Raw genomic sequence first — 23,063 nt, 5'->3', positions numbered from 1 at the left:
GGTAAAAACCTTCAGAAAAGTCACGTAGGTTTGTGTCTGGAGTTAAGATTGAATCAAGCAGCCTGAATTCTGTGTCTTTACTCTTTAACCACTACTAACTGATCTCAAGTTTTTATAAGTTCTGTTTGATTTACAGTAAACTCCAAAGGTGTGAAATAGATGGGGAAACAATGTCAGACTTTATTTTTTGGAGCTCCAAAATCACTGCAGATGGTGATTGCAGCCATGAAATTAAAAGACGCTTACTCCTTGGAAGGAAAGTGACCAACCTAGGTAGCATATTCAAAAGCAGAGACATTTCTTTGCCAACAAAGGTCCGTCTAGTCAAGGCTATGGTTTTTCCTGTGGTCATGTATGGATGTGAGAGTTGGACGGTGAAGAAAGCCGAGCACTGAAGAATTGATGCTTTTGAACTGTGGTGTTGGAGAAGACTTTTGAGAGTCCCTTGGACTACAAGGAGATCCAATCAGTCCATTCTGAAGGAGATCAACCCTGGGATTTCTTTGGAAGGAGTGATGCTAAAGCTGAAACTCCAGTACTTTGGCCACCTCATGCGAAGAGTTGAGTCACTGGAAAAGACCCTGATGCTGGGAGGGATTGGGGGCAGGAGGAGAAGGGGACAGCAGAGGATGAGATGGCTGGATGGCATCACCGACTTGATGGACGTGAGTTTGAATGAACTCCGGGAGTTGGTGATGGACAGGGAGGCCTGGCATGCTGCAATTCATGGGTCGCAAAGAGTCGCACACGACTGAGCGACTGAACTGAACTAAACTGAACTGAAGATCAAGGTTAAGCAATATCCTTAGTGCTCCCAGATGATAATTGTATTTTAAAAGAACAACCTTCTTAATCCAGTAGAGAAACTTTCTTAAAAGGAGGGATCTGAGGTAAGTGGGAGGTGAAAATAGCAGTAGCAGTTTGGCCACTTACTGGAAGTACACACGTATAGTGCAGAACCTGGGGCTTGATGTATGTATTTTTTCTTGGATGATAAATCAGATTGGCTTATTTATATAAACTAACCAGCTTTTCACACCCCGTTCTTATTGTTCAATCCCCACATCTCCAGTTTCAGCCTATGTGAACTTCTTTATATTTTATAGATGTGTCTGGTGGCTCAGACGGTAAAGCGTCTGTCTACAATGTGGGAGACCCGGGTTCAATCCCTGGGTTGGGAAGATCCCCTGGAGACGGAAATGGCAATGCACTCTAGTACTATTGCCTGGAAAATCCCATGGACAGAGGAGCTTGGTAGGCTACAGTCCATGGGGTTGCAAAGAGTTGGACACGACTGAGCGACTTCACTTCACTTACCTTCTTCAACATCCCCAAGCATTTTGGACATGCTGGTTTCTTCTGCCTGGAGTGTTGTAGTGATGATTACAATAGTAATTTTAACTTTAATACAGAGCATTGACTCAAATCTATATAAAGTTTCGGTTCTCAATTCAGTGGTCTTGCCCATGCCTCTTTTGGTTGGCCTTATTGTAGAATCTTACTTCTTTGGCTTTTTCCTTTTCTTGTCATTCCAGCTCTTACTTTACCTTTAAGAAATAACTTGAAATCGTCTTTGTAAAAGATACCCCTAAACCTTTTTCTTCGTTATTTTTCTATTAGAAGAATGCTTATAAATTTTAAACCAAAATTTTCTATTGGTGTTAACTGATTTATGTATCCTACTAAATATTTTACTTCTTCAAGGGGAAAATCTAGATTTTTCATTTTCTCCTTCCTTCATCTTCATTCATGAGTACTTGGTAAATATTGAAGGACTGTGAGTTTTTTGAAAAACTTTATCCCAGTTCCAAAAGCTAAGGAAAATAACTCACTTTTCTGCCAGCAGCTCACCATATCTGGGATGAGAGACAGATGGCAAGTTTGAAAGACTGGTGGAAGTTTGGGGAAAGTGCAGCAAGAGACGGAGAGACGCCTCTGCCTATGTGGTTACCTCAGAAGTCTAACCTTGCCCTGCGCAGTGTGGTGGCCACTAGTCATGCTGAAGGAATTAAAACTTCGTCAAGTTAAAAAAAAAACTCAGTGACTTCATTGTACTAGCCTCGTGAAGGACCCACTGGGCTCTTGTGGTTGGTGGGCAGCTCTGATAAGAGAACATTTCCATAAGCACAGAAGCTTCTGTTGGAACCATTGGTTATTACTTCCAGTAAGCATTCTTTATTACCCTTCCTTAATTTCCAGGTTTTTGAAATAGAATGCAAAATTAGAGTTAATATTTAAAATAACACACAGGACTTCAAAGGAATTTTTTACTTATCTGGGGCCCTTAGATCCCTGGGTTACATCCACTTCTGTTGAGTATCAGTTTGTGGTAAATTCAAAAAAATCTCGTCTTCATTGGCCACAGTAAATGTTTAAGGGCCAGTTCTATTTTCTGACTTGTGTAGTGATTCGCTTTGGTATTCCAGAAGAAAACTTTGTTTTGTAATATGCTAGCTGACCTCATAACATTGACATATTTAAATTTATTTCTAGAACATACCATCATTTCCATTGGCTATGAATGCATGACTGAAAACTTCTGAGTTAGGGCCTCTTAAAAATATAATAAAATAAAAAGCCATGACTGCAGCAAATTCTTCTGGATTTTTGTTTTTGAATTGGTGGAGTAAGTGCAGGTTGTATGAAATGGTGTTATAAAACGTCATGGATTCATTGTGTCCGTAGCATGCACGTTGTGGTAGTCAAGCTGGGTAAGAAACACACTAAAGAAAAGTAGCCCAGGTTTAGAAATGGAGAAGTGGCTTAGACAGAGAGTCTTTGGCTGCCTTCACAGTGTAGGTGAATGTGAAATTCACTGCAGTTTGTGTGTGACTTCCTTAGGACAAAACACTGCAGTTTGTGTGTGACTTCCTTAGGACAAAACACTAGGTGTCAGTGTTGGAGTTTGACATTTTTTACCAGAAACTAGTAAAGACCTCTGCTTCTGATCACTCTGAGATTCTTCATTGACGTAAACCATTGTGCCTCCTTACATTTAGATGAATGCGTACCTAGAAGTACTTTTCAAAGAATTGTTTGTTTTGTTGTTAGTACCTGTCCAGTGCTGCTGACTCTGAGAAATAAACATATTCTGTATTAACATACATGTTTTTCACTTAACTACGTTCTCCAAACTCTGTTTCTCAATGTACTTTCCAGGGAACACTGGTCCTAGGAGATACTTCTGGGCTCTGGAATCTGGTGTATAGTAGACACGCAGATTTTCATTGAATGGTAGTGCTTTCAGCTTTTGGCGAAATTTGTATACTTTTTCTTCCATTGCAGGCAGTGAGCATTTTTATGTCACCCAAATCTGCATGTCACATCCTTGTCACGTTCTCAGATTTCGTAAATTTGCCAGGCATACAGGATACAGTAGAGGCTTCAAATTATGTGTCAAATTAAGTTCTCTTTCAAATTTTTTTTCCTTTATTAAGAAATACACAACACATTAGGGCAGTAGAATTATTAATGATTCTTGCTTCTTTATCATGTCCTTTAATTTTTTTGATACCATTAACATACTTTATGTAAGATCATGCTTTTGTAAAGTATTATTTTGCTGTCTGTGTTTAAATGTATTGTTCTGTTACTTTTTGAAGATACTTCATTTTTACTCCTATGCTTGAGACTCATTTTATATATATATAAACTGATTTTTTTAGTATATTTTTATTTGCCATTTTCTAATATCCTGCAAATTTTTGTTTGAAATGTATTAAATACTTAGTTTTCCATCCTTTTGTTTCATGAGTTCTCAGCAAGCAAAAAAACAAGATGTTCGGCAAACGTAATACCAAAAAGCAAGTGTAGTGATGACTAGCTAAGTCAAGTCTTTTCAGCAGTTCTGTCTTAATTCATGACTTCAAGTCAAGAGGTTAGGGAGGATCACTCAGAGTGGAAGAGCTGACTGTACAGTCAGTTCCATTCCCTTTGATTGTAGCCATGAGCTAATATAAAACTACTTTTGAAGTATTTCCTAATTTAGCTCCACAGGTTTTTGAAGAGCAAAGCAGAAGCTCTTCAGAAGGCTCTGGATCATATAGTTGCACACAGATTTCGCTGGCACTTTGTGCTCTTGTTGTTAAACTACAATGAGTTTCAGAATTTGAGACAGACTGCAAAACTTAAAGTACCTAGGGGTTCTCGGCAAGTTGGTTTTCAAGCGAGGCCACCAACTGGATCATGTTTTGGCCACTCCTCTGATCTCAGCCGTTTGAATCTTACAGATGACATAGTTCCATGTGTATGCTTGGGGTGGTTCTCAGTGGTTCTGCATGATACAACTCTATAGTGTACAAATCTGTATCCTTCATTCAAAACTTGATATTTTCATGCGGCCATCCAGCAGTGCAGTCAAATTTTGGGCACATATCACTTCATTAGATTATTTTTTCAAAAATGTTGCAACACCCAGTTTATTAATGTTATAGGCAGATTCTATAAAAGGAAACAAATCTTTAGATTTTCCCGTACCAGGATTCAGGATTTTAAACATCTGGGCCAAAGCCCTCAGAGAACTTACTCTGACTTCTCTGTGCCGTGGAAACACTATTCCATTTTCTTGACAGATTAGTTTTTTGTTGTTACTTGTTTTTAAAATAATATTTGTTAGTCTCTTCAAGTAGTTTAATAACACAATTAAAAGCCTGTGGGTTTGAGCACACCCTGCAGCAGCCCCATGGCAGCATCTGTCACCACTGACCACAGGATGCCCTGAGGCTGGTGGGCTGACTTCCACTCGCTGGGCCCTGGGCGCTGACGCTGTGGCGGCCTCCCCTGTCCACATGGCCGGGCCAGGTCTTTGCGGGTGGGCGATGGTAGGATGGAGGGTCCTGCCATTCTCCACTATTAGGGCAGCTGTGGGACTCGGAAATGAGAATGGAGACAGATGGAGAGCCATTAGCCTTAGGAAGGCCCCTGGGGGGTCTCACCAATGGCCTTGCCAAACTCTGCCTCCAATATTAAAGTTTAGTTTGTTTCTACTTTAGGTTCTCTAGGAAGCTGTGGATTGGAAAAAGATCACTTTTCCTCTGGTGATGAAGCAGTAGAAGCTGACAACGAAGATGAAGCTGAGCCCCGCGAGGATGACAACGACAGTGCTGCAGAAGCTACTGCGGGGGCTAACGCGGGCTGGGCAGATGCCATGGCTAGGATCCTGAGCAAGAAGATTCCTGAAAGCAAACCCACCATCCTGGTCAGAAACAAAGAGCTGGAGAAGGAAAAGGAGAAGCTAAAGCAAGAGAGACTAGAGAAAAGAAAACAGGTGTGTCCTGCCACTTGTTCTGGACCTTGGGTGTCAAGGCTAGTTCTCGTTGGCACCACATTGCTTCGTTCAGTGTTTGTCCAGTTAGCATTCCAGTGCGTAACTTGTGTTTTATCTGTGAGTGGATAAGCAAGGTTGTGTTCAGAAACCTAGTCTGAATCATTCTCTTGAGCATGTTTTTTATTCATCTAAGCAAAATAATAAAAATGTGAACTCCAAGGAAATGTATCCTTTTAAAAGTCAAGTACTTATACCTGTGCCAGTGACTCCTGGGTTTGAATATCTTATTCAACTTACCTGTTCAGATGCTAACTTTATTAATAAAGTTAACTCTGAACTAATAGAATCATGTTAGTTACTTTTAGCTTAAAGGCTATTTTATGATATAAACCTGTGATGATGTCATTGACAGGGTTGGTTGCAGTTCTGAAAACAAACTATTTTACTGATGGGTAAACTTGAGTTCATTCTATCTTTTGTTAAACCGCTGATGGAAGAAGCTAGATTGGTGCTGTCTGCTAATGAAAGGCCAGAAGTTGGACTTTAAGTTTGCTGTTGTGTATCGCAAAGATAAATGAACAGTAGAACAAGAATATGTCTAAACTATTTGGCTGCTGAAATAGATATTATTTTTTAATGAAAGAAAAATAACTTTCTATGGTCATACTGACAATATAGAAGTGCTCATTTCCAAGAGATACTTTATATGTAAAAAGGAGAGAAAACTTAAGTTTCAATTGGCATTTGTTTCCTTTTAAGTTCACCATCCCCTTATCTTGTTTCAAGATGAATGTTTCCTTTGTTCCTAATACTGGGTGCCCTCTGTTGGAGGCTGTATAAAGATGGAACTTTTCAAGTGCTGCCCTTCAAAACAGAACGTACTCTATTACTAATTCAGTATTCTCATTGTACTTTATTTAAGATCAACTTTGTCTCTGAGTCTTACTGATAGCTTTTCAACTTAAAATTCGAACCTTTTTTTTTTTTTTAATCTGGCAAAAACTAGAGGAGGCTTTAAAAATATCAGAATCCTTAATTACCCCTAGTCCCAGTGTTCCAGTAAGAGAACAATGTTTTAAAGCCAACATAAAGAAATTCCTGACTCTGCTCTAGACCAGAGCTTTGAGTGCTAGAGCTGATGCTGTCCACATAATGCATGAGAGCACGTGTGTTGATCCCGGGAACACGACACAGCAGCCACAGATGCTCTTCAGTATATACTTCCGGGTAGAGTCTGCGTAAATGTGTTTGTTTCTTAACGTTAAGTATTATTGGTTTCCAGAATATTGGCTACCTGTTTCTAATTATAGGTAAGAAATACATTTCAGAGTTAAAAAATACCTGGGGATCATGCATGCCTGTTATCCCCTCCGTACAAGAGATAATTAAGGATTGACTGTTTTACACTTAAAAGTAAGGTTTTTTATTTCAGGTATAATCTGACAATGAATTTCATTATAGTTAAAATACCTGATTTGGGGAAGAATCTGTTTCTTTAAAAAGGCTCCAGAGTATAGCAAGAGCAAAGATTTGGTTTTACCGTGAACAGATGTTTTCATTAATACAAAGTGAGAGATCAGATGAATGAAGAAAAGGAAAAGATAAAAGGAGACTTTTCCCCACTGGTTCTTCCTGATTTTGATGCTTACTACCAGCTTCTTGATAATTAGTTTATCATATTCAGTATATTTGATGTTTGGTGATATGTTGACCTGAGCAGGGGACCTGGAGAAGCAAGTGTATCGAATCAAGGACCTGAGGTCACGAAGTCCCCTGAGAACAGTTTTGAATGAGACGATGTTGTCTGTGGGATATTCTTATTTCCTAATCCGTTTCTATGTCTGCATTATCGCAGAGAGTCAGCTTGCTGTAGTTTGTGACTGATAAGCCATATACGGCAAGGACAGTGGTCAGATGTGCCATAAGAGGAAAGAAGAACAGTCACTGTTTAAATAGTCTCTATCTGTTACAGTGCTAGTAGGACACCATGCTGTTCTTTTAAAAGCTGATACAAGTTCTTAATAATTCCGGCCGCTGGGGAAGTCAGGTTCTAAAAATAAAGAGAAGCGGTGCTTAAACTCATGGTTACGGAAGAGGGTGGTTTGGCGTCTTGCTGATGCTGCCCTCTGAGGCTTCTGGCGATGGCAGGTTGGGCACGGGGCTCCCTCACCCCCAGCCTGGCCCTCCTGGCTCCGCACGCTGGCAGTGCTCCAGGCCCCTGCTGTCGGAGAGCCTGCCGGCTGCTTACTTGGTGCCTCTCGCATGACACGCTGAGCACTAACCGCAGGCTCCCGGAGCCGGACCCCCGAAAGGGTGGGTTTCTGAAAGGCCCTACGACAAACTAAAGCTCGAATGATTTATTACCTTTGTCCTTTCACAGAGTATCATATCAAAGTGTGCTGCACTTTCAAAAATGCCTAATATTCTTTCACATAACACTATTTATAACACAGCTTGATAAGAAGCGGGAATGGGAAATGATGTGCAGAGTAAAGCCAGATGTCAAAGACAAAGAAACGGAGAGAAATCTTCAGAGAATTGCTACGAGGTAAGACAGTGTTGTTGCCCTTTAAAAACTAAGTGCACTAAAGCTTTGTAGTGATCCATTTCTGACGAGGTTTGGTTCTTAAGCTCTGCCTGGTCAGAGCCAAGTGATTTATATCTCAGCCTGCCTACCTGATACTGGATTCAGCCACAGATTTTGGAGGTCTCGTGAGGCAAGAGTCTAATGGGCTAAGTGTGTATGTGGTATGAACCTGTTTCGGATCATCTTGTGTTTTATGGTCACGAGAACATTATAATCAGACCTCTGCCTGTGTTTCTCTTAGGATGCTTATCTAAATTTATGGCACGAGGTGATCATTTTTGTTATCTTGCACTATACTTATGACCTAACAAATTACACATTATAGCAGCTTCGTGCTGTCCTTCCACTCAGCATTTTTTTTTTAATATTGGCACCAACATTTAGCTGATGCCATCTGTGCCCAGAGATGAATAGAATCTGGTGGCTACTGCATGGTCCTTGCCCACTTATCTGTGGGGGTTCTAGTCTCTTTGGGAGTAAAGGTGTGTCCTGCATGTTGGGAACATCTAATGGGAGATTGTGTATGGAGTTGAGGACAGCTCCATGAAGGAGGTAGCAGTTGGATTACCATTTAAAGAATACAACAGTTACATTCAGTGAAATCCCTTTTAACTTCCTAGCTGCCTACAGCAATCCATCTGGGTGTTGGATGGTGAGCCAGTGAGGCTGGATGGCTGAGGGAGTGAGAGCAGGGCCAGGCTGCTGGGTGTCCCTGGGCAGTTACTTAATTTCCTTCTGTCTCAGTTTATTTATCTGTGGAAACAAGCGAGAACGTTATACCTGTGCTATAGGATTTCTCTGAGAATTAAATGAATTAATACCCACGCAGAGCTGAGAAGAGTACAGGATTGGTGCCAGAGAGTAAGTGCCCCTTACATTTTATACCCTGGGCACCTCCGTCTCGGCACCTTGGTCCCAGCCCTGCTGTGGAGTGTATGGAATTTTACCCAACTTATAAACAAATAAGCTAGGTTGGTAAGGTTTCTTGGATTCTGGCAGAAGACAAGACGCTTGTAGGTCAGAGACAAAGGACTGTTACTCACAGCTGAAGCCGTAGCCAGAGCTTCACGTTCCCACCGGTTCCCCGTGTCCCCGGGGGTGGCGCAGGTGCCCTCGACAGATGCCTGTGCGTGCAGTGGGTTGTGTTACAGGAGAGGAACTCTGCATCTGGGGATCCATTGCTTTTATGGGGAACGGTAACAAGCCTGCTCTTTGTCTGGGGGGAGACATTACCTCATCTCTCAAGGTTGCGTACTGCAGACACAACCCTGAGAAACGGCCTGGTAAAGAGCAGGCGTTGTGCTCTTCAGAACCCAGCAGGAACGTGCAGGGATGCTCAGCACCTGTGGCGGATCGTCTGCACTGATGATGGTTATAGCAGGAACATGAATAGATGATAGAAGCTTAGAGCTGGAAGGGGTGTCGATGGTGTAAAGCAGTGCTGGCCAGTAGAAATCGACTAGAAATCCAGTGTGAGCCACACATGCAACTTAAAATTTTCTGAGCGCCTCCTTGAAAAAAGTAAAAACAAAGAAGTGAAATTAAAGTCAATGATAAATTTTGTTTAACTCAATATATTCAAATTATTTCAACATGTAATAAAAAACAAGTATTAATGAAATTTAAAATCTTTTTCTCATACTGTCTTTAAAGTCTAGTGTGTATTTTAAACTTGGAGCACACTGCAACATTGTTCTGGCTGTATGTCCTGTGTTCACTCGTTATATGTAACCTGTGACTACTGTAATGGACACTACAAGTCTTAATCTTCAGAATTTCAATGAGTTTAACTTCAGAATAAAGTACTTCAAATAGACTTAAAAAAATAGTTTTATATCATAAGACTTGCAGATAAAGGTAGCTGAATACTTTCTAAGCTTCTTGAGTATTATTTTTGCCATTTACAGGTGAAATCAAGATCCAGGAGATCTTTCTAGCGTCAGATAATCAGATAGCTAACTGTAAAGCCTGTGCTCATCCCATTGACACTTAAAGTCTTCAGCCATTATATGATTAGATTTTGAGAAGTATCTGTTCAGAAGTTGATTTAGAAAGAGTGAAGCTGAGAAAAACTACAAATCAACTCACATGTGTTTATTCTCTATTCAGATACTTCTATTCAGTTTCATTGAAATGTATGTTCACTTTTCAGATTTATTCTGTGCTTTTCACTTGAGCGCGTATTAGATGATTGCCTCGTTTCTGAGCAGTGAAAATAGATTGCACCCGTCCTCAAGAGCTTGTGTTCTAGTGTAATTGTTATTTAGTGAAATTATTCTGGTCATTTGTGTTCCATAGGGGTGTGGTGCAGTTATTTAATGCTGTTCAAAAGCATCAAAAGAATGTAGATGAAAAGGTTAAAGAAGCTGGAGGCTCTATTAGAAAACGAGCTAAGTTGATATCCTCGGTTTCCAAGAAGGACTTCATCAGTGTTCTGAGAGGGATGGACGGAAGTGCAAGTGAGAAAAATTCTGCTGGGAAGAACTCGAAAGCCAAACAGGTAAGACTTTTACACAGGATTCAGCACATCAGATATATGTCAGCTCTTAGAGTTTGGAGGTTGAACAGCATACTATACGTGTGTGCCACAACCAAGACCTGAAGCAGCCAAATTAAAAAAAAAAGCATACTATAGAATTAATATTTTTTCTTTTCAGATGTTATTAAGATTTCCACATGCCCACAGCCTACTTTAACTCTGTATTCTTATGTTTCATGGTGACTTATTCAATATGGAAGTTGCCAGTTGCATATGCCAGGGCCTTGCTGTTAAAACTCAGGAACTGGTAGATTTAGGTAAATTTTTTAGAGATAGGAAGGTCTCCTATTTGAAATCCTGCATTTTGTAGAATAGAAGGCCAAGTGAGGGATACATCTTCAATTGAGACTGTTAACCCACAGTGATAATTGACATGGTGCATAATTTCTAAAATGAAGAATTGGAGCTTTAGGAAGTATGATGAAAACTCATCCTTGTGCTGAGGCAGCTTTGATGATACTCGACTGGTTGGGAGATAAAGAACGTAAATGCTTTTCATGATCTTTGGCATGCAACTCCTCTTCTCCAGCCCTCTGACCTATGAATCCCAATAGCTTTCTTTTTACTATACCAGGTGAAAGGTTCTGAAATGTGCTTTACTCTCAAAAGGGCTTATTTACTTTTTAAATTAAAGCAGAGTACATAGTTGTATTTTAAGGCTTGCTTTCTGTTGCCAACAAAGAGAACTTCAATCAGGAAACTAGAGTTTCTGTCATAAGTTTTTGTTTGTATTTTGGGAAAACAAAAGAAACTCTGGCAAGAAGAGCATTTAGGAGTTTCATGCTCTTCTAGAGTTGAAGTATTCTTCAAGTTTCTTGATTAAGTTGTCATTTTATCTAATTTTGACAAAAGTTTTCTAAGCTGTTTGAATTTGATCTGAATATCAAAATATCAGTATTTTGATATATATTCCTTCTGAATATCAAAAGGACTCACATTTTGCATATTTATGTAAGTGTGCTCACTAGTGCTGCGTTTTAAAGTTTGTCAGAAGTAATTATGAAGACATGAATGCTATGATTGGGCATTTACACTTGTAAGTTAAAAAGTCTTAACAGACTGTCCTCACTTATGATAAGAGTTTTATTGTAAGAATTGGAGAAAGATCAAGCAGCATTGGGTGAGAAAGAGCTGATGTTTTCCATCAAAAAAGGTTTTTTTTTTCCCCTTTTCCTTGTTGGTTTCAAAATAACTTTTAATAGAAGCATTTGTTTTTGCTTTGGGATTAATTTTTTCATGAGTTATGAAAATATATGAAGGGTTCTTTTCAGTGGCATCATTGTATTTTCTTTGTTACCATTTGCTTTTTTGCTCTTGACCTTCGACTTTTCCTACTACAGTGATCACAGGTGTGGTAGTAATCTGTGACAAGGTCAAAAAACTGCTTGAGATGTTAACCAAAATGGCTTGGCTTTAAAAACTTATTTTTAGAGCTACCTACCTCACACCAGTGATTAATTACCCTGACACATTTTCTTTTAAAAATATTTGTTCTCATACATTTATAGGAAAACATTAAATACCTATTTGTACCTGGTGCTATCCTTGTATCTTTTAAAGGTTTACAATTCAGGTAGACACATGACCTCAAGAAAATAAGTAAATAAGATTAGCATGACAACATAGAGATTCTAAACTGGTCCATTTAGACTGTTTGTTATTGTCAGTTACACTGAGTATAACAGCTGTAATTAAGTGGCTGTCCGTATTTGTGGGGAGAATTTCAGAGTAGCCAATATTCATTTAGGACATAAGAGCAGTTTAGTCTGTGTCTAGTGGAAGTAGGTGGACTTTCAAGGCAACTGAAGAGGAGGGAAGGCCAAAGTGGAAATAGATTTGGTGTGCCAGTGAGTCAGACATTAATGAACTGGATAAAGGAGGACATTGATTAAGTAGAGAGTAAGATTTCCCTTTCCTGTTTCACCTTGTCCTAGCACCCTTGCTGCCACACATTTCCCTAATAGCCTCTCCTCCTCTCCTCATACAAGCTTGACAGAAGAGCTTTTATGGAAGCTGCTCATTGTCCCTCTCTGGGTGTATTCAGAACACAGGCTTTTAATCTCATCCTTCTAATACTGTGCAGTCTTTAGAGTCCATTCACATACAGACTGGATTCACTGGCAGGTATCTTCCCAGATAATCCCAGTCTGGATTATATCTTCAACTCCTTTACCTGGTTACACCAGTTATTTATGGTTGTGAGTTATAAAGTTCAAAAATGAAAAGGAGCCAGCAGTGTTACATTAAGCAAAGCTGGGTAGAGTTATAATAATGTAACAGAGGGTGGATCTGTTAGTCAGCATACTTCAGGAGTGCTGGTGGTGGTGTGTGTGGTTTGATTGTTTTTGACTCCTTAGGCAGACTTATGCCTTTGGAAACTTATTATTTTTTTTGAAGAACCCTGTTTCAAGAATTTCCATACTCCTGCAAGCTATTAGAAACTTTGAGACATTGTGACATATTTCTTAACTGTGTCATGGCCCTGAACAAATCCTTTTCTCAGAGCCTTTTCTTTTTTCCTGCATCATGTAGTTTTGTTTAATTTTGTTTTCAAAGCAATAGGAACACAGTTACAAAATAAAATAGCCAGTATCCTTCCACATCTGCCTCTACTCCTTGTTTCATTCCCTCACCCCAAAGTAATAGATCTTTCTACTAGTATTTACCTCTGTATATTAAATAATATTTATACTATCTCACTCTCAATATTATTATATTTAATGGAAGATAAAGAATTGGCACTCTTAACATTCCTTCACCCCCATATATCTAATACTTGGTCTTTCTAGTATGATATATTCATATTTTGGCTAAATCAATATTCAATGTAAACATTGTTCTTTGCTGTGCAAAGTAATGCTCAGTAATATTATTTTCTTTCTTTAACTTATTTCCTTATAGTTTTTGTTTTCCTGGAATTAATGGCCGCCTCTTCTCATTTGCTTAGTTTATGCACCAAAGCCTTCCTACACTCTGCAAAAAAAATTCTTAAACCCTTCTCAGTACTACTTTCTTCATGGTCATCCTGCTACAATCCAGACTGGTTGTTTTTTACCTGGTATGCACTGTCTGTTTTCAGCTCTGCTTTATCACTGTCCTGGGAATTCCCTTTGTCTCTTTCCTGTGCAGTAACCTCTGTTTCTGGGACTAAATGTCTTCTTTTCTCTTGGCTTTCTCTCTCATTTTGACAGTTACATTTACCAGCAGCTTTCTGGGAAAGGGTTTAGGTATCCTCATTTTTTAAATTGATGTATTGATTGGGTACATGCAGTGGGTTGAATGGTGGTTGTTCACTCATTCAGTTGTGTCCGACTCTGCATCGCCATGGACTGCAGCACACCAGGCTTCCCTGTCCTTCACTATCTCCCGGAGTTTGCTCAAACTCATGTCCATTGAGTTGGTGATGCTATCCAACCATCTCATCCTCTGTCACCTCCTTCTCCTCCTGCTTTCAGTCTTTCCCAGCATCAGGGTCTTTCCCAATGAGTTGGCTCTTCACATCAGGTGGCCAAAGTATTGGAGTATACTTGAGCATCAGTCCTTCTCATGACTATTCAGGGTTGATTTCCTTTAGGATTGACTGGTTTGACCACCTTGCTGTCCAGGGGGCTCTCAAGAGTCTTCAGCACCACGGTTCGAAAGCATCAGTTCTTCAGTGCTCAGCCTTCTTTTATGGTCCAACTCTCACATCCGTGCATGACTACTGGAAAAACCATAGCTTTTGACTGGATGGACCTTTGTTGGCAAAGTGATGTTTCTGCTTTTTAATATGCTGTCTAGGTTTGTCGTTGCATTTCTTGCAAAGAGCAAGCATTTTTTAATTTCATGGCTGCAGTCATTGTCCACAGTAGTTTTGGAGCCCACGAAAATGAAATCTGACATGTTTCCATATTTTCCCCATCTGTTTGCCATGAAGTGATAAGACCAGATGCCACAATCTTTTTTTTTAAAGTATATATATTTTAAAATTTTTATTGAAGTATAGTCAGATTCTTTTCCCCTATAGGTCATTACAGAGTATCAAGTAGACGTTTCTGTGCTATACAGCAGGTCCTTATCAGTTATCCATTTTATATATAGCAGTGTGTATATGTCAGTGCTAATCTCCCAGTGTATCCTTCCTTCCCCTTTCCCCTCAGGTAAAACCTTTGTTTTCTACATCTGTGACTCTATTTCTGTTTTGTATATAAGTTCATTTGTGACTTTTTTTTTACATTATACATGTAAGTGAAATCATACAACTGTCTTTCTCTGTCCCACTTAACTTCACTCCATATAATTTCCTTCTGTATATCCCTAAACTGCAGACACTACGAAGCTAAGAACCGTGATTCTCAGATTTCCTTGAATTAAGGAGTCAGACTAATTTTCTTCAAATTAAAGCACTCTTGCAAGAATTGCAGGAAAGATAGCAAGGAGGGGCAAGGTGGGGGCCATCTTCCTGCTACTTGGGACATTGCTGACGGCAGATGTGGTGATGATAGGTAAGAAAGTTGATCTCCCACAGCTCCAGCTTCATGGCCACAGCAGATGTGCCCGTGCAGGGGCCAGACTCACCCTTCCAGTGTCCAGTCACCCTGCAGCCATCTAAAGGGCCAGTTAGAGTAATAGCAGCTATAGACAGATGCTACAAGTATGTTATTTTGTTTGGTTAATTATGAGCCTTTTCAAGGATACGTAAGAGTTGAAAGTATTGTAGAGTGAATATCCATAAAGACACCACCCAGATCCTCCCACTGCTGACGTGTTATTTTTGGTTTATCACATGTCCACCATACATAGATGCAACTATTCCTTATTTTTCTGATGCACTGACAGTGCATGTTTTAATTTAGCAGCTCCACTGGTGGCCTCCTAGTCCCCTCCAGGCCCAGGTAGTGGCTCCCCTAGAGGACCAGTGCCCCGACTTGCCCTTAATTGACCACTCCAGAGTCCCCTTCTCCAGCCCTCTGGCAATTCTAGAGGGCCCTCACTCCATGTACAGTCTGTTCTGCCAGGAGACATCTGTCTCTTTTTTCTTTTTATTCCTATTTTTTAAAATTAATTTATTTTTTTATTGAAGGATAATTGCTTTACAGAGTTTTGTTGTTTTCTGTCAAACCTTGACATGAATCAGCCATAAGTATACATATATCCCCTCCCTTTTGAACCTCCCTCCTGTCTCCCTCCTCATCCTACCCCTCTAGGTTGATACAGAGCCCCTGTTTGAGTTTCTTGAGCCATACAGCAAATTCCCTTTGGCTATCTATTTTACACATAGTAATGTAAGTTTCCTTATTACTCTTCCCATACATCTCATCCTCTCCTCCCCTCTCCCCATGTCTGTAACTCTATCCTCTATATCTGTTTCTCCATTGCTGCCCTGTAAATAAATCCTTCAGTACCATTTTTCTAGATTCTGTATATGTATGTTAGAATACGATGTTTATCTTTCTCTTTCTGACTCACTTCACTCTATATAATAGGTTCTGGGTTCATCCACCTCATCAGAATGGACGCAAATGTGTTCCTTTTTATGGCTGAGTAATATTCCATTGTGTATATGTATCAAAACTTCTTTATCTATTCATCTGTCATTGGGCATCTAGGTTGCTTCCATGTTCTAGCTATTGTAAATAGTGCTGCGATGAACAATGGGATACATGTGTCTTTTTCAACCATGGTTCCTCAGGGTGTATGGGATTGCTGGGTCATATGGTGATTTTAGTCCTAGTTTTTAAAGGAATCTCCATACTGTCTTCCATAGTGGCTGTATCAATTTACATTCCCACCAACAGTGCAAGAGCTGTCCCTTTTCTCCACACCCTCTTCAGCATTTATTGTTTGTAGGCTTTTTGATGATGGCCATTCTGACTGGGGTGAGGTGATATCTTGTTGTGGTTTTGATTTGCATTTCTCTAATAATGAGTGGTATTGAGCATCTTTTCAAGTGTTTGTTAGCCATCTGTATGTCTTCTTTGGAGAAATGTCTGTTCAAGCCTTTTTCCCACTTTTTGATTGGGTGTTTGTTTTTCTGCTATTGAGTTGTATGAGCTGCTTGTATATTTTAGAAATTAATCCTTTGTCAGTTGTTTCATTTTCTATTATTTTCTCCCATTCTAAGGGTTGTCTTTTCACCTTGCTTATAGTTTCCTTTGCTGTACAAAAGCTTTTAAATTTAATCGGGTCCTGTTTGTTTACTTGTGTTTTTATTTCCATTACTCTAGGAGGTGGGTCATAGAGGATCTTGCTTTGATTTATGTCATCGAGTGTTCTGCCTATGTTTTCCTCTAAGAGTTTTATAGTTTCTGATCTTACATTTAGGTCTTTAATCCATTTTGAGTTTATCTTTGTGTATGGTGTTAGGAAGTGTTCTAATTTCATTTTTTTACATGTAGCCGTCCAGTCTTCCCAGCACCATTTATTGAAGAGGCTGTCTTTGCCCCATTGTACATTCTTGTCTCCTTTGTCAAAAATAAGGCACCCATAGGTGCATGGGTTTATTTCTGGGCTTTCTATCTTGTTCCATTGGTCTCTATTTCTGTTTTTGTGCCAGTACCATACTGTCTTGATGACTGTAACTTTGTAGTGTAATCTGAAGTCAGGAAGGTTGGTTCCTCCAGCTCCATTCTTCTTTCTCAGGACTGCTTTGGCTATTCAGGGTCTTTTGTGTTTCCATATGAATTGTGAAATTTTTTATTCTAGTTCTGTGAAAAATGTCATTGGTAATTTGCTAGGGATCACGTTGAATCTGTAGATTGCATTTGGTAGTATAGTCATTTTCACAGTATTTATTCTTCCTACCCAGGAACATGGATAATCTCTCCATCTGTTTATGTCATCTTTGATTTCTTTTATCAGTGTCTTATAATTTTCAGTGTACAGTTCTTTTGTCTCCTTAGATAAGTTTATTCCTAGATAATTAATTCTTTTTGTTGCAGTGGTGAATGAGATTGATTCCTTATTTTCTCTTTCTGATTTTTCATAGTTAGTATACACAAATGCAAGTGATTTCTGTGAATTTTGTATCCTGCAACTTTGCTAAATTCACTGATTAGCTCTAGTAATTTTCTAATACTATCTTTAGGGTTTTCTATGTACAGTATCATGTCATACTCACTGCACATCACTGTGCACAGTGAAAGCTTTACTTCTTTTCCAATCTAGATTCCTTTTATTTCTTTTTCTTCTCTGATTGCTGTAGCTAGGACTTCCAGAACTATGTTGAATAATAGTGGTGAAGGTAGTGAACCCTTTCTTGTTCCTGATCTTAGGGGGAATGTTTTCAGTTTTTCACTGTTGACAGTAATGTTTGCTGTAGGCTTATCATATATGGCCTTTACTATGTTGAGGTAGGTTCATTCTGTGCCCACTTTTGAAGAGTTGTAATCATAAATGGATGCTGAATTTCATCAAAGGCTTTTTCTGTATCTCCTTTGATTGTCATATGATTTTTATCTTTAATTTGTTAATATGGTATATCGCATTGATTGATTAGTATATATTGAAGAATCCTTGCATCCCTGGAATAAACCCAACTTGATCATGGTGTATGAGCTTTTTCATGTGTCGTTGATTTCTGTTTGCTAAAATTTTGTTGAGGATTTTTGCATCTGTGTTCATCAGTGATATTGGCCCGTAGTTTTTTTGTATTGTCTTTGTCTGGTTTTGGGATCAGTGTGACCGTGGCCTCATAGAATGAGTTTGGCTATGTTCCTTCTTCTGCAACTTTTTGAAAGAGTTTTAGGAGGATAGGCATTAGCTCATTTCTAAATGTTTGATAGAATATCTCATGTGAAGCCGTCTAATCCTGGGCTTTTGTTTTTTGGCAGGTTTTTGATCACAACTTTAATTTCAGTGCTTGTAATTGGGTTGTTCATAATTTCTATTTCTTCCTGGTTCAGTCTTGGAAAAATGAACTTTTCTAAGAATCTATTCATTTCTTCCAGGTTATCCATTTTATTGCCGTATAGTTGTACATAATGGTCTCTTAGAATCCTTTGTATTCCTGCATTGTTTGTTGTAACCTCCTTTTTCATTTCTGATTTTGTTGATTTGATTCTTCTTTTTTTCTTGATGAGTCTGGCTAAAGATTTGTCAGTTTTTATCTCAAAGAACCAGCTTTTAGTTTTATTAATCTTTACTATTGTTTCTTTCATTTCTTTTTCATTTATTTCTGCTTGAATCTTTATGATTTCTTTCCTTCTAATTTTTTTTTTGTCATTGTTGTTCTTTTTTCCAGTTTTATGTGTAAAGTTACTTTGTTTGATGTTTTTCTTGTTTCTTGAGGTTGGTTTGTATTGCTATTTAATTCCCTCTTAGAGCTGCTTTTGTTGCATCCCATAGGTTTTGAGTTGTCGTGTTTTCATTGTCATTTGTTTCTAGAAATATTTTGATTTCCTTTTTGATTTCTCCAATAACCGATTGGTTATTTAGAAATTTATTATTTAATCTCTATGTGTTTATATTTCTTATGGTTTTTTTTCTTGTAATTGATATCCAGTCTCATAGCGTTGTGGTTGGAGAAGATGCTTGATATGATTTCAGTTTTCTTAAAATTACTGAGGTTTGATTTGTGACCCAAGATGTGGTCTATTCTGGAGAATGTTCCATGTGCACTTGAGAAAAACATATATTCTTCTGCATTTGGATGGAATGTTCTGAAGATATCAGTGAGATCCATTTCATCTAGTGTATCATTTAAGACTTGTGTTTCCTTATTAATTTTCTGTTTTGATCTGTCCATTGGTGTAAGTGGGGTGTTAAAGTCTCCTACTATGATTGTGTTACTGTCCGTTTCTCTTTTTATGCCTGTTAGTGTTTGTCTTACGTATTGAGGTGCTATGTTGGGTGTGTAGATATTTACAATTGTTGTGTCTTCCTCTTGGATTGATCTGTTGATCATTAGTAGAGTCCATCTTTATCTCTTGTAATCTTCTTTACTTTAAGGTCTGTTTTGTCCGATATGAGGATTGCTACTCCAGCTTTCTTTTGCTTCCCATTTGCATGGAATATATTTTTCCATCCGCTCACTTTCAGTCTGTATGTGTCTTTAGGTCTGAAGTGGGTTTCTTGTAGACAGCATATATATGGGTTTTGTTTTTGTATCCATTTAGCCAGTCTGTCTTTTGGTTGGAGCATTTAATCCATTTACATTTAAAGTAATTACTGATATATATGTTTCTATTGCCATTTTCTTAATTGTTTGGGGTTGATTTTGCAGATCTTTTTCCTTCTCTTGTATTTCTTGTCTATGTAAGTTCCTTTAATATTTGTTGTAAAGCTGGTTTGGTGGTACTGAATTCTCTTAACTTTTGCCCATCTGAAAAGCTTTTTATTTTTGATCCATTTTGAATGAGATCCTTGCTGGATACCGTAATCTTGGTTGTAAATTTTTCCCTTTCAATACTTTAAATATATCCTGCCATTCCCTTCTGGCCTGCAGAGTTTCTGCTGAAAGATCAGCTGTTAAGCATATGGGTTTCCCTTGTATATTACTTGTTGCTTCTTCCTCGCTGCTTTTAATATTCTTTGTGTTTAGTCTTTGTTAGTTTGGTTAGTATGTGTCTTGGCGTGTTTCTCCTTGGGTTTATCCTCTATGGGACTCTTTGCACCTCTTGAACTTGATTGACTATTTCCTTTACCATGTTGGGGAAATTTTCAACTATAATTTTTTCAAAAATTTTCTCATACTCTTTATCTCTTCTTCTGGGACCCCTGTAATTCGAATGTTGGTGTGTTTGATATTATCCCAGAGGTCTCTGAGACTGTCTTCAGTCCTTTTCATTCTTTTTGCTTTATTCTGCTCTTCAGAAGTTATTTCTACCATTTAATCTTCCATCTCACTGATTTTTTGTTCTGCTTCAGATATTCTGCTACTGATTCCTTCTAGAGTATTTTTAATTCCAGTAATTGTGTTGTTTGTCTGTTTATTCTTTAATTCTTCTAGGTCTTTGTTAATTGATTCTTGCATTTTCTCCATTTTGTTTTCAAGGTTTTTGATCATCTTTACCGTCATTATTCTGAATTATTTTTAGGTAGTTTGCCTATTTCCTCTTCATATATTTGGACTTCTGTGTTTCTAGTTTGTTCCTTCATTTGTGTAGTATTTCTCTGCCTTTTCATTATTATTTTTTTTTTTAGCTTACTATGTTTGAGGTCTTTTCACAGGCTTCAGAGTTGAATTCTTTGTTCCTTTTGGTTTCTGCCCTCCTGAGGTTGGACCAGTGGTTTGTGTAAGGTTCATATAGGGTGAAATTTCCACTGACTTTTTTGTTTGTTTCTTTGTTTTTCCTCTGAGGGCAAGGCTGAGTGAGGTGGTAATCCTGTCTGCTGACTATTGGGTTTGTGTTTTTGCTTTGTTTGTTGTTTAGATGAGGCGTCCTGCACAAGGTGCTACTGGTGGTTGGGTGATGCTGAGTCTTGTATTCAGATGGTTTCCTTTGTGAGTTCTCACTATTTAATACTCCCTACGTTTAGTTCTCTGGTAGTCTAGGGACTAGGGTGTAGGAATCAGTGCTCCCATTCCAAAGGCTCAGCGCTTGATCTCTGATCAGGAACAAAGATTCCACAAGTGGTTTGTTATGACATTAAGTGAGATTAAAACAAATACCCAGAAACGAGAAACCATGATGAACCCCAGACAAATGGCAGTTACAAAATCAGGAAAATAATAATTAAAATAATGGAGTATACACACATACACACATGTATATAAATATACACACACCCATAAAGTCAAAGTAGTCCAACAAAAATAAAGTACAGATTGACCTGGCAAACAAAGTAAATAAAAAATTATATTTACCAGTTAAGAATAAAACTAATTAAAGCACAACTGGAAAACCTAAAGCAAGGTGCCAAGTAGGGAATAAAGCAATGAAAACAAAACTAACAAATATGTTGAGAGGAAAGGAAAGAAAAGAAAGAATAGATATTCAAAGTTAAATAGAGGTAGATGAAGAAGTTTTATATCCATTAAAGATTAACTGCTGGGGGAAAAGAACAGTAGGAAAAGCAAACAAAGGAATAAATGCAGAAAAAAGTAATAGGTTTAAGAGAAAGAAGAAAAAAAAAAAGAACAAAAAATAAACTGTAAAAGATTGATCTGATGAACAAAGGAAACCAAAAATTATATCTACTAGTTAAGAGCAAAACTAACGCACAGACTGGAAAACAAAACTAAAGCATGATGCCAACTGGGAAATAAAGCAAGGAAAATAAAACTAACAAATCTGTTGAGAGGAAAGGAAAGAAAGAAAAGAAAGATATGCAAAGTTAAATAGAGGTAGATAAAAAAGATTTGTATACATTAAAGATTAATTGCAAGGGGAAAAGAGCAGTAGGAAAAGCAAACAAAGAAACAGATGTAGAAGAAATAATAATAGGTTTAAGTTAAAATTAAAAAATGAAAAAAAGGAAGAAAAACTCCACAGAACTGCCAGAGCCCAATGTAGAGGCAGAGGTATATAACAACAACAAAAAATGTGACTGAGAAAAAAAAAAGCTCAAAATCTTAATTAGATTTCATAGTGCCAATAAAATCAATAACTACAACAGAGCAGGGTGGGGAAAGGGAGGGAAAAAAAGATAAAATCCAAAAGAGTATACAGAATAAGTCAAAACATAAGAAAAACAAATGTTTATCTTGAGTCACTGCTGTCAGAGTCCTTTCCCTTGCTGGGCGTCACAGTCCACCTTACCTCCCTGGGATGCCCTCCAACACTGTGCTGGTCTCTGGACCTGCTGTGGGGGCATCTCAGATCCTCATCTGGTCCTACTGTGTGTTCTTTCCTCCAGTGTCCACAACTATCAGAACCAGTGCGTTTTCTTTTGTGGGAGCTCTCAGTGTCATTTTGAATATTCCATAGACACAGAGTCTGCCTAATTGATAGTGTGGATTTAATCTGCAGCTTGTAGAGCTGGTGGGAAGGTTTTGGGTCTTCTTCCTTAGTCACACTGCCCCTGGGTTTCAACTGTGGTTTTATTTCCACCTCTGCATGTGGGTCGTTCACTGGGGTTTGCTCCTGAGGCTGCCCTGGAAGACTTGGGTTTGCCCCTGTGAGGGCCAGGTGTGGAGGTGGTGCAGCTGCTTGGGTCCCAGGAGTTCTGGCAGCACCAGGTGCTCAGGGGAGTTGGCAACTAGGGCAGCAGGAAGTATAGTGCTTTAGAAGGGTATGGCGACCAGTATTGGCCAGTAAGTTCCAGTATTCTTGCCTGGAGAACCCCCTCCCTGACAGAGAAGCCTGGCAGCCCAGGGTCTACAGGGTCGCAAAGAGTTGTTCATGACCAAAATGACACTGCACGCATAGACGAAGACTTTGCACCTGTAGCAGCTCTCTCCCAGTGAGAGTTGAGTGTGAAGGTGGCATGGTTTCTTGGCTTGTGAGGACCCTGGAGGCGCCAAGTGTGCAGGCACATGGACTGCTTCCGGTGCAGGAGTTATGGCCCTGTCAGGGTCTTTTTTCAAGCTTCTTGTGGCTAATGATCAGAAGGCCCCTTTGGCCAGTCTTTCTCCGTAGCTCCACCCGTTCAGGCACTTAGTGGTCCTTCCCTGTTGTTCGGCAGGTCAGGGTCCTGCTCTGTAGATCTGCATGTCAGTCACATAAAGGAGCGCCCTGGGTGCGGTCCTGCTTTGTAGTTCGGTGCCTCAGGCATTTGATGGGCCGGCCTCTGTTGTTCAGCTGCTGATG

The 23,063-nt window shown here is 39.0% G+C and overlaps 1 protein-coding gene across 2 annotated transcripts in view; it reads left to right on the top strand.

Moving 5' to 3' along the window:
* The window catches only part of RRP15 (ribosomal RNA processing 15 homolog), a 54,516-nt gene that overhangs the window by 8,129 nt on the left and 23,324 nt on the right, over nucleotides 1–23,063 (top strand). For both annotated transcript variants that reach the window (XM_086342769.1, XM_086342768.1), the window contains exons 2-4: nucleotides 4,992–5,266; nucleotides 7,720–7,814; nucleotides 10,152–10,353. In XM_086342769.1, coding sequence (XP_086198895.1) covers nucleotides 4,992–5,266; nucleotides 7,720–7,814; nucleotides 10,152–10,353 — 572 coding nt within the window. The remainder of the gene's footprint in view (nucleotides 1–4,991; nucleotides 5,267–7,719; nucleotides 7,815–10,151; nucleotides 10,354–23,063) is intronic.

Source organism: Bos grunniens, chromosome 16 (genome assembly GCF_055505025.1).
Source record: "Bos grunniens cultivar Pamir isolate PY7600 chromosome 16, Bosgru_T2T1.0, whole genome shotgun sequence".
Lineage (NCBI taxonomy): Eukaryota > Metazoa > Chordata > Mammalia > Artiodactyla > Bovidae > Bos > Bos grunniens.
Note: the sequence above shows the minus strand (reverse complement) of the source record. Positions and strands in the feature narration are given on the sequence as shown.